At 43.2% G+C, this 12533-nt stretch overlaps 1 protein-coding gene across 1 annotated transcript in view; it reads right to left on the reverse strand.

Annotated features, from left to right (window-relative positions):
- The window catches only part of WRNIP1 (WRN helicase interacting protein 1), a 67613-nt gene that overhangs the window by 54681 nt on the left and 399 nt on the right, over window positions 1–12533 (reverse strand). Inside the window, exons 2-5 of the mRNA XM_068107198.2 lie at window positions 11547–12496; window positions 11039–11233; window positions 9675–9919; window positions 4682–4917 (exon numbers count right to left, since the gene is read on the reverse strand). Coding sequence (XP_067963299.2) covers window positions 4682–4917; window positions 9675–9919; window positions 11039–11233; window positions 11547–12479 — 1609 coding nt within the window. The 5' untranslated portion in view covers window positions 12480–12496. The remainder of the gene's footprint in view (window positions 1–4681; window positions 4918–9674; window positions 9920–11038; window positions 11234–11546; window positions 12497–12533) is intronic.

A 12533-nucleotide genomic window follows, 5' to 3' on the forward strand; every position in this document is an offset into this window, starting at 1 on the left:
TAATAAAGCCATGTACCAACTACAGAAAACTACAGGTCGGATGGACGGATGAACAGACAGACAGATGGACGGACGGACGGAGAGGAAACCTCTAGTCCCCTCCGGTGAAACCGGTAGGAGACTAAAAAATAAAAATAACAGTGTCCTCAAGTAAGCCTTCAAAATTCACTCTTCTTTTAAACTTTAAAGGCTTGCTGTCCTTCTTTTACATTAAAAATGCATTATACTGCAGTATAACTCCCCAAGTGTTTCCTTCATCTCCCACCCATTCTCCACCACAACAACCAGACAGATCGTCCGCATACAACATCCTCCCCAGAATAACCCTCATGTTCAGCTTCCTGTCTACGGGCTCCATAACCATGATAAACAGGAGTGGGCTGAGGGAGCTTCCCTGCCTCAAAACGATGTTCACACTTAACTTCTCCGACATCCTAGGACAAACCAAAACTCTTCCCTTTGTTCCCTTGTACATCCCTTCCACCAACGGAACCTATGCCTCCAGCACTCCCGTCCATCTCAGTGTCGCCATCACCATCTCTCTCGGGACAGTGTCGTAGGACTTTTCCAGGTCCACATCCCATCAGTCATTCCACTACCCTTTCTAAACCTCTGCTGCTCTTATCCGAACTCCATCTCCACACTCTTCCTTATCCTCCCATCCAGAACCCTCTCCAGCAACTTCAGGACATGACTAAGGAGCATAATGCCACTGTACTTCCCCGGATATTGAACATCGCCCTTCCCTTTCCATATTCACACAATTGAACTTGTCCTCCAATCCTTCGGAATCAAACCCTTTCTCATACATACATTCAACAGCCTCTTTGTCCAACTGACTCCGACTTCTCCCGCTGCAATTATCATCTCTGTACACACCTCATCAATGCCTGGCACTCTTCCCTTCTTAATCCTTTTCAATGCCATCCGCACTTCCTCTTTCATGATTCCCACCAACTCCACTTTCCCCTCCTCATAACTCGGTAGCTCCAGCTCGCCTTTGCTTCCTTCCCAGTTCAACAGCTCTTTGAAATATAATTCACACACCTTTAATACTACCCCTCTCTGTCACTAGCCTCCCACCACCATCCTTAATCATACCCCTACTCCCCCCACCCCCTTAATGTCCTTACTATCATCATCACTGTCACGAGCCAATCTATATTATACATAATCTTCCTCCCACCATCCTCTTCCAAGTTGCTGCACACATCCTCTTCAATATCATTCCTCATGTTATTCACAGCTCTCCTTTGTTTGTTTTCTTATGCCCATGCAGGTACAGAAACCCCGCACACGGTTGCCTCCCTCTATTCTTGATCTTGTCTATCCTCTTCCAAAACTACTTATTTTCACCAACTGCCTTCACTACTTCCTCCGTCCACCATACCTGGTTTATATCCCTCGACGATGCATCCTTTCCTGATGTCCTTCCACACAAAATTTCAGCAATTCCCCTAAATGCCTCTCTCTACTTCTTCCACTCCTCCTCCAAACATTCCGCTCGCTTCTTCATCAAGTTGTTCATACCTTGCCCTACTCTTCTTGAACTATACGATGACGTTTCCCCTACACACCCCCCACCTATTAATCTTACAACTACCCCTGCTTTTAACCACCCTCCTTTTCTTCATCCATACCACAAACGCCACAAGCTTGTGGTGGGTGGTAACATGCTCTCCCGCCAATGCCTTACAATCCTTAACCCTCCACAACTGCCGCTTCCTTACCACCACCAATTCCAATTCATTTTCTATGCTATCCACTCATATAGGTAATCTTGTAGCTTTCCCACTTTTGAAAAGATAAACCAGCTATAAAGACATCCTATTTCTCATCGTCAGCTCCACCAGCTCTCGACCCTCTCTATTCCTCATTCCCCAACCAAATTTGCCAACATATTCCTCTTCACATGCACGATGAAGTACCCCGCAATGCACAGCATCACCTACATTTCAACCATTCCCATCATCCTCTCCAGTGCATCCAAGAATCCTCCTTCTCCACCCCACTTATTCCCATTTGTGGCCCATATACCGACATAGCACACAACATCTGCCTCTGTTTCGCCACCCATGCCATAACTATCTGTGCCTCCCATCTTTCTACTCTGACCACCTGTATTCTGATCCCTTCCAATACTATTATTCCCATGTAATTACTCCTTCAATCCACACCCATGTGCAACAGCTTGTATCCTCCTACCAACGTCCTTGCCCTAATCTCCTTTCCATCTGGTCTCCTGCACACACACAACACTTCCAACCTCCTTCTCTGCATCATCTCCACCACCTCGACCCATCTTCCCCCCATTAATCCCACATTCAAAGCACCTAGCCGGACCTCGCTTCTGAACGGCTGGGTACTACCCCGACAGGGCTAGTACAATCTTGATTGATTTGGAATCATTTTTAAAATAACATTTCAACAAAATCAAATTATTTTGTCCTCGTCACACACCCAACATCTCCACCAAATTTCGTCCGAATCCGTAAACAACTCTTTGAGATGTCCTGTTCACATACGTACAAACAAACAGACAGGGTGAAAACATAAAATTATCTTTGACATTATCAAGTGAGGGCTGGCAAGCAGGACAGCTGACTTAAAACTCTATAAAAAGAACAGCACACAAGCCTTTGTTTAATAAAGTTTTTTGTTTAAAATAATGAAAATAATAAATAACAATAATAAATAATAATAATAATAATAATAATAATAACAATTGCCTATCAGAAGAGATAACACTCTTTCAGGATACATCAATATACAACTCAATTGAATATGGGGAAGTGATGTTGGGAGTTGTGAGTAAGAAGCATCCTTGGAGAAGTAATACGAGAAGTCAAACGTCACTGATCAGCATGGGAAATGACACAGGACTCTAAATAGGAAACTACTGGAAAGGGTAAACATGCACAGAAACAGAGGAAGAAAGAGGAAATGGCCAAGAAAATTCAAACGAGGACTCCTTGTTACCCTTGCCAGAGGAGAGGGTATTGTATTTGAGTCCGCTTGTCTGTCTGTTTGTTTGTCCACACAAAATAAATATGATTTTCTCTGCAACCGTTGGTCCGATTGACAGAGAATTTTCACCATAGGTGCACCTCCTCCGTCATAATTATCATTGTAATGATAATTATGACGTTATAGGTCACGTGGTACAAGTGCCATCTTGGAAAAACCGAAACATTTTGCACCTCCATATCTCCAAAAGCGCTGCATAGAAAAAACTGAGACATGGCTCATTGTAAAGAACTCTCCATGGGGAATAAAATATGTTAATGATGATGTCATAGTGCCTCCATTATGACATAATAATACGACAAGAAAAACTTCATCCGATCAAGATGCAATTTCTTAGGTGTCAGCTCGGGATAAATTGGTGTCATCATAAAAAGTATAATATTCATAAAAAAATTAATGATGACATCATCGGTCATGTGGTTCGGCCGCCCTATTTGTTTTAACAAAAAAGCCTTAAAAACCACTAAAAACACATCCTGGCAAGAGTCTGCAATCTCTAATTGCTCTTTTCTTGTTCACTTTGCAATGGAAACAAAGAAGGGGGAGGAGCGAATTAGCTCATCTTACTATAATTCACCAAATGTCCGTCTGTCCGTTCCCAGGTACCACAAAAACGGCTGAACCGATCACAACGATATTTTGGGTGGGTAATCCTGGGACCCCCTGGAGTAAAATAGGCTATATTGTTTTTCCAATTTTTTTCCCAATTTCCAATTTTCCAGTTTTTCCAAACACGATGGAATAATATTTACTGATATGAACAGTGATGTGGCTTTTGTTGAAATTCTACGTACTAGGAGAGGGTAGATCGACTCCTGACGAACTCTTCCTATATAAACATGCGGCTCCGAAGAAACACGGCAGCGTGTGCAAAACGACTGAGAAACCGGTGTAGCGACAGCTTCCGTGTTAGATTCGGCGCGCACTCTTCACACATAAACGTGTGACTGAGAAAGACGTGTAGTGGCCGCTTCCGTTTTGCAGATTCATCGCGCGCTCTTCCGCATCTCAACGGTTCTGTTGTCATTGTCGTCGTTCATCGCAAAATACAACTGAATGCAAGTTTAGAATGCAAGTACACGAAAAAAAACGAAATACAGTTTACCTGAAGAGATATGTTTTTAACAAGCACGAAAGCAATATGATGTCATTGACTGCCATGAAAATCGACGAAGTATTTTACGGTATTAAAACTGACCCGCTCTTTACATATAGGGCCAAATAAAAAAACACCAGTTGATCGTCCGGATTAAAAAATAAAAAATAAAAAAGGAGGATGAGGCCCTTTTAATTCAATCTTTTTCAAAATGGGCGCCATGTACTGTTTAGACTTTAGATGTTGATGATTTGCGTGTGATATGATTTAACGGATGTTTACATAAATCGTTTAAAATAAAAAAAGCCTTCAATTTCCGATATTTTGCCTTTTAATTTGGGCCTCCCAATTGAAGCCCCGCCCATAGGGCGGGTACCGTTGCTAGTTCAAATAATTCCTTTTGAGCAATATCAAGTCACAATCTCGCTATTGGGATTCCTGCAAAGGACATAATTTACCAGAGATTATCAGAATGAGGAACACAATAAAATTAATTTCAGTAATACAATAAAAAGTGTAAAATCTGCATTGTGACTCGAAACAATAAAAATGTCAAACCTGCTCGATCATACAGCAGGTGGGTTCTCTGCAAGCCCTCTTTTGCATGCTCCTCTCTTATGAGCACCGTGGAGCAGCTTTGAGGGTGAAGAGGCTGCTCAGATCCCTCTACTCGATGACAAGCAGCCACTTGGGACTGTACAGCCATCTGCAATCCATTCAGGGCCACCCGAGCATCTCCATCGCACAGATATGCAAGTGTGTTCAACACTTGTCCTTCCACATGAATTATTGGCCTGCAAAAAATGGTGGCAATTTGAGAAAACAGTATGAGATCGTGATGAACTACTTACAAAATCTTTACAAACCCTTACACAAAACTTCCGTGGTTTTTCATGAGATTATAAAAACATGATTTAATCAGGTAACCTTAAAAATATTGAGGGAAAACTCCAAGCTGCATCTTTTTTATGGTACTTACAGTAACACAAAACCCAAAATACTTTGGGTGCTGCATGTACTCCTATGTACATCAGTGGATGCAGATGGCAAAGATTGAGTCATCAGGAGGAACCTGGATAGGATTTGGGTTAAAGCTGGACTGGATTAAAGAATCAATAAGGTATTCCTGGATCAATGAATAAACATGTTAAAGGTCTAACATGTGGTTAGTTTTGTTAGATATTGTCTCCTTTACTCATAATTTAAATTTATCTCCTTTACTCTTAATTTTTTTCTTTTCTTTATTTCTCTCTTCTTTTGACCTCTGCCACTGAAGGTAGACAGAGGTTATGTTTTCACCCCTGTCTGTCTGCTGTGAGCAGGATACCTCAAAAAGTTACTGACATATTTGGATGAAATTTTGTGGACAGGTTGGGTGTGTGTCAAGGAAGAATGGACTATATTTTGGTGAAGGTCTGGATCTGGATCCATGAATTTTTTAACTTATTAAGTGATTCTTCACCATTGAGAGATAGGACCAAAAACGATATATAGCACAAGGATTTCAAAACCTTTTGGATGGATTATGACATAACCTGTTGAATGAGATTAGTAAGTGACAAGAAGAAGCCAATTCGATTTTGGTTAAGGTCTGGATGCAGAACCAGCCCATCAGTGGGATACAAAACGTAAACTGTTAAGCCTGGCGGAGATATATGCTCTACCAAGTGCTGTTCTAGTTTTTCTGTGTCTACGGAGATGTGAACTCTTGGCCTTAAAATGCCTGTTGTTGTTGTATTGTACGGAGATGTGAACTCTTGCAAATTGTTTTTGTAAGACTAACTTGGCTGCGCCTGAATGAGTGAGAGTAGAGGAGTAGCAGATGAAACCCAAATCCTATCCAGGTTCCTCCTGATAACTCAATCTTTGCCTTTTCAGGTTCCTTCTGATGACTCGATCTTTGCCTTTTCAGGTTCCTTCTGATGACTCGATCTTTGCCTTTTCAGGTTCCTCCTGATGACTCAATCTTAGCTTTTCAGGTTCCTCCTGATGACTCAATCTTTGCCTTTTTGGGTTCCTCATGCTGGCTATAATGCTGGATTTGGTTTTTTATTTCATTCAATGTCAATAAAAGGAGAAGTTTAAACAATATAATTGATAAAAACAAAATGTTAATACATTTTAAACTGCCTGAAAAAAATGTATTGCTCAATAGTATAAGCTACTGAAAAATACACAATGGGACAAGTCAGAAAAACACTTCATAAAAATGAAAAAACATGTAGGGATGGTATCCCCAAAAAACAACCAAACAAGGTAGAAAAGAATGACAAGGAAGGAATGACAAGGAAGCAATGGCACCACAATACAACACGACAATCCTTTGACGGATTGCCGTCACGACATCTTTGGACATTTTTCTTATCAATGGAAATAGTAAAAATTGTATTAAAATGTTTATGTTAGAGGTAGTTGGAGATTTGTTGTGTGGGTTGGTGTAATTGTGTATTTTATTTGCTGTGGGACTAGGACGGAAGCGATCACGTCACGTTGACATGACACCTTCTTTGTGGTCTATTAATTTTTTTAATCTGTTTTTAAATGTTTTTGTTTTTTTGGTATGGCACGAGGGGCAACACCCAAGAGAGAATATCGCTTCCTTCTGTTGGCACAACCTCCTTTATAAACTGGTTCCAATTTACTCTGTATATCTACTCTGATTGTCTGTTTCCACCATTGGTTAGACATAGCGTGTAATAAATAGATGGGAGGTTGTACCCCAGTTATTCGCTAAGCTATATTAGCCATTGTACTACCAACAGTTTTGCTTGGCCATGCGTAATAAGTAGATAAAGGTGGGAGGTCAAGAGCACGGTTCCCCATCTGGGATGGGTTAGACCATCAGGAAGGTAATGCGAGCTTTGGCATGGGGACCCTACCAGATGTAGTCACCTTAGTCACCTCAACACGTCAAGTCGCAGAATTATCCGTGGCTTGTCGGCTTCAGTGTCGGACATTGGGAAGCGGGTCCGAGTCACCCTCTCGTGAGCCCCGCGCTTCTCTCAAACCCCTAACATTTGACGTCAGGAGTGGGATTGGACCTGAGGCAGTGGTATTGGACCAGCACACCTCAAAATTTGGTAATGGAGCACAGCGAGGGAGGAAATAAAAAAGAAGGCATTTTGCAGATATGTCGAAACAAGACGAGCAGGTCCAGGTGGTAAAAGCTGGTCGGAAGTGGTAATGGCAGCTGACATAATGCTCATGATAACACAAATTATGGCAAAAATGGATGTGGGATGAGTGCACGTGCATGTGTGAAAGAGCGAGTGGAGGAATTAATATAGTACCAGTGTGCGTGGGCACAGCTAGAATGGGCCGTGAGAAGGTTAGTGGAATGGGTTTGAGGGTGCAATGGTCGCCGCACGTGAGAGCATGTGTGCAGGTGGGCCTTTTCCAGATGGATAGTGGGGATTCCACATGCTCCCGTTGGGTTTTATACAGGACCCGGCGGTTAAAAAGAAAATGCTTCCAGTTGCGTGCACTTTATCGCGCACTTTATCGTTCCGGTGAGCCCTATTGAGAGTGATGGAAGATTAAGGCAAATTTGGGGTGGAGGGAAATCCCATTCCCAAAAAGCCTTGGAGGAAAGGAGCCAGGAATTAGGCAAATTCCCACAGGTTAATTGGCGGATTAGCTGGAACACCACAGACTGCAGGTCGGGGCCACGTGGGGACCCGGGGTAGTGTGCGTGCCAGACCATCAGGCATGCAGGAGCGGGCCATGTTTGGAAGCACAGAGTGACACACGGGGTATGGGTGCGTCGTGTTGAAAGCACGGCTGAAGTGAGAATGACCACCGCAGCTGCGGGAGGTGGCCCATGCAGCACAATATACGTTTTGCACAAGCCCCGTGATTAAGCACCGTGGGGGGGGAGAGGAGGAGGTGGAATTTATCGGGTGCAGTGTTTGCCAATTGAAACACAGTGTTGGGTTTCACCGGCATGCGTGTGAGGCTTGCGTGTGATGGCACGAAGGCCAGAGCCTAGGTCCATGGGGGAACCACGTGGCTCAGAGGGAACTGTAATGTTAAAGGGCATGGGGAAACTTAAGGCAGATGACAGTAACTGAGACAATTATAGGGTTAGAAAGACTAGTGACATGTTTAAATTGTTGGAATGCGTTTTGATTAATTTTATAATTGGAAGACTATAGATTAGTGCCTTCCTTCCTTCCTCACTCTTCCTCGTTGTCCTGTTGATGAGGGATGAATGGAGGAATGCATGTTGTGTGAGTAATGAGGTGTGAATGAGGTGTATGGTGAAACTATTTAGAGATGAAGCTTGAGTGAATGGTACAATGAGGGTGCTTGTGTGGATGTATGGATTTTTGATAAGGATGAGGGAGCAGTGGAGACGAACCCCTGTGGAGACGAACCCTCACCTGCATTAACATAATTAGAGGAGGTTCAGATACAGTGCATTCAGAAAGTATTCAGACCCCTTCACTTTTTTCACATTTTGTTATGCTGCAGCCTTATGCTGAAATCGTTTAAATTCATTTTTTCCCATCTGTCTCGGGACAGAATCTTGTTTCTCACAGTCTGAGAGTCCTTTATGTGCTTTTTTGCAAACTCCAAGCGGGCTTTCATGTGTCTTTCACTGAGGAGAGGCTTCCGTCTGGCCACTCTGCCATAAATCCCAGATCGGTGGAGTGTTGCAGTGATGGTTGTCCTTCTGGAAGTTTCTCCCATCTCCACACATGATCTCTGGAGCTCAGCCGGAGTGACCATCTGGTTCTTGGTCACCTCTCTTACCAAGGCCCTTCTCCCTCGATTGCTCAGTTTGGCCGGTAGGCCAGCTCTTGGAAGAGTCCTGGTTGTTCCAAACTTCTTCCATTTAAGAATTATGGAGGCCATTGTGCTCTTGGGAACCTTCAATGCAGCAGAATTTTTTTGTAGGCTTCCCCAGATCTGTGCCTCGACACAATCCTGTCTGAGCTCTGCAGGCAGTTCCTTCGACCTCATGGCTTGGTTTTTGCTCTGATATGCATCGTCAGCTGTGAGACCTTATATAGACAGGTGTGTGCCTTTCCAAATCATGTCCAATCAATTGAATTTTCCACAGGTGGACCCCAATCAAGGTGTAGAAACATCTCAAAGATGATCAAGAGAAATGGGAGGCACCTGAGCTAAATTTCAAGTGTCATAGCAAAGGGTATGAATACTTATGTAAATGTGATATTTCAGTTTTGTTTTTTTAATAAATTTGCAAAACTTTCTAAAATCCTGTTTTCTCTTTGTCATTATGGGATATTGAGTGTAGATTGATGAGGGAAAAAATGAATTTAAACGATTTCAGCATAAGGCTGCAACATAACAAAATGTGAAAAAAGTGAAGGGGTCTGAATACTTTCTGAATGCACTGTATTTTGGAACATGATGTCGTTCTACAGTCGTTGCTGATAGAATGCTAGAATAAAAATTGATGTTACTTACTATCTGTCTTTGTTTCATTCGAAAATCTTTACCTGTTTTGGAGAAATTTTATAGGAGGCATTACTGCTCAACATGCCCTCGTAATATTAAAGGAAGAAAAAAAAGAAAAACTCACTTCCCTGCTGCTTCTGGATGCATCAATTCTCCCTCGATCTCATCTGCTGCAGATTTGACAATAGAAGCGCCAAGTGAACGCACTGCTCGCTGAAGAATCTTTTCTACTGCCTCCACCGAGAGCTTCTCCAGCACGACAACACGACATCGGCTGAGAAGTGCCCCATTTATTTCGAAGGATGGATTCTCTGTCGTGGCCCCGATGAGAGTAATGGTGCCGTTCTCAACATGAGGCAAGAATGTGTCCTGAGGATTGGAAAAAAGAAAAACCGATATTTGCATTCAGCACTGAGAAGCTTCATACCATGTAATGCAAAACACAAAACAACTCGTAAGTAATGTGGCCTTTCTACGTACAGGCCCTCGATTGGCTCCATCCAAAGCTATCAGAGCAGAAAGGCAAAGGTATAACTTAAATTAGTTATTTTAATGAGATGGCACAAAGGCCTAGAAGTACGCACATTCCCCTCAAAGCTGTCTAGCCTGGGTTTGAATCCCGACCCAGCTATGAACTGTCATCCCTGTGTTTCACAGGCAGGGTGATTCATGAATGTGTGTGCCATCCCTCAGGTGGATGTTAACTGGGCGTTTAACTGGGCATCTGGCGGCATCAGTTGGTGGATGTTAATTATCCCTGCGCTTTGTGCCCAAAAGAAGTACGCACATTCCCCTCAAAGTACACACACACATTCATTCATGAAGTACGCACATTCATGAAGAGTAGACGAGCTATCACCAGCCCCATGGAACAAATTCAAAATTCCTACCCGAACTACTTAGTCAAAGACCTGCACAGCCAGGTCGTGAATGACCTGGGCCAAAAACTTCCCCCACCAAACTTCACAATAACATGGGAATAATTGTGGCCATTAAAAAGAAGAGGTTATTTTCATTTTGTGGATAAATATTATGGATTTGGACAAAATTTGGCAGACAGATTGGGTGTGTGACAAGGATATATCAATTCGTGAAGATCTGAATACGGATCTGGATATGATAAAAAAATGTAGGTAATTGAGGTCAAATGATGTGATGGGGTCAAAAACTATATACAGCATGATATTTCAAAAAGTTGGGTGTGAGGTATGATAAAACTATGTTGAAGAGTTGGTTTGGTGACGAGAACAAGCCGATTAGATTTTGGTTCAGGTCTATATCCAGATTTGGCCTATCAGTCGGATACAAAACGTAAAATGTTCAGCTTGGTGGAGGTGTGCACTCTACTGAGTGCCCTTCTAGTTTCATATTGTGAAAACAAAGTTTGGCCTGTTTCATGTTCCCATTGCAGAAATTAACAGAGTTTATTGAAACTTTTGTGAACATCGAAGGCCAAACAACACAGTGAGGAGAAAGTACAATGGTAACCTGCTGGCTCTTGTTGAATCGATGGATTTCGTCAATGAAGAGTATCGTCTTGCGCTGGCACAGCCGCTGTTCATTCTGCGCTTGCTGGATGACCTCCCGGATGTTGGCCGTCGTGGCACTGGTCGCAGAGTGCGTGACAAAGCGCGCATTACCTCGACGCCGGCACAAGTTGGCAATGACATGCGCCAAGGACGTCTGCAGGAGATATCCAACAGGTTTTGGCTTCAGGTGCAAACAAATATTTTCACAGAAAAAAAGCAAAATCGTCTTTAACTCCATGGGTATAATTGTTGTAAGATGTAACACAATGAACATAATGCTCAGTTCTGTTTCTTCCTACGATAGTCCACGTTATTGTTCAGGACAAGAACTTATCAGGAAGTCATAAACATCATTAAAACATGCTCCACATGGGTCATATGGTGATGCATGCCAATGTGCAATATATATATATATATATATATATATCATCACATAAAATACCATATTCAGCAGAAAACACATTTACCTTTCCACATCCAGGAGGGCCCCAGAAAACGATAGAGGGGATCTCGTTCTCCTCAATGAGAGTTCGGAGTAGCGTGTTCGCCCCAAAAGCTTTGTCCTGTCCAATGACATCGTCCAAAGTTTGCGGTCGCAATCTCTCAGCGAGTGGCTTGAAGTCCATCTGTGCATTATTTCGGCCTGAAATGGAGACGTTTGAGTTGACAGAAGCAGATGTAAGGAATGTGGAAGTGTTCGGATGGGAGGGCAGACCGTCAGTGCCAACGTTTTTCTCAACAACTGGCACGAGGGAATGCTCTTTATTCACCTGAAACATGGACAACAAGGTCCTATCTCTTGATATGCCCTTAGTATTGGCAATCTTGGACCTGGAAGTAGTTGCAAAAGAAGAGGGCGATACCAAGGTGGTGGGACATCTTTGAGATGAAGACCGAGCTGGACTGGTAGATTGAAGTGGCATTCCAGATGGAGCAGGTGATTGGGAGAGAGGTGGTTGAGGAGACTGTGATGGCTTTGCTTCAGATGAAGTCCTTGGGGTTGAGGTTGAGGTTGAAGTTGAGGTTGAGGTTGGGGTTGAAGTTGGGGTTGAGATCGAGGTTGGGCATGGGGTTGAAGTTGGGGTTGAGGTTGGGGATGGGGTTGAAGTTGGGGTTGGGGTTGAGGTTGGGGATGGGGTTGAAGTTGGGGTTGAGGTTGAGGTTGAGCATGGTAAATGAGTCTGACAAGTAGACGATGTAATGGTCGATTGAGACAGTGATTGGCTTTTCGAAGCTGCTGAACGCGTGAGCACGCACGTTGATTGGTCAAATTTGACCTTTTTTGGTGGAGCAGGACGATGAACATCTGTACGAAGCAGACATCGATCCAAGTGGTCATTGATGTCGTTAGAATAAATGCAGTTCGAACACACAGGGCAAAGCATCCCGTCTCCGCTCATGTCTCGCCAAACACCACCTGGAATCAAATAAATACCGGCGAGTTACGAGAAACC

Source organism: Myxine glutinosa, chromosome 2 (assembly GCF_964187855.1).
Source record: "Myxine glutinosa chromosome 2, kmMyxGlut1.1, whole genome shotgun sequence".
Lineage (NCBI taxonomy): Eukaryota > Metazoa > Chordata > Myxini > Myxiniformes > Myxinidae > Myxine > Myxine glutinosa.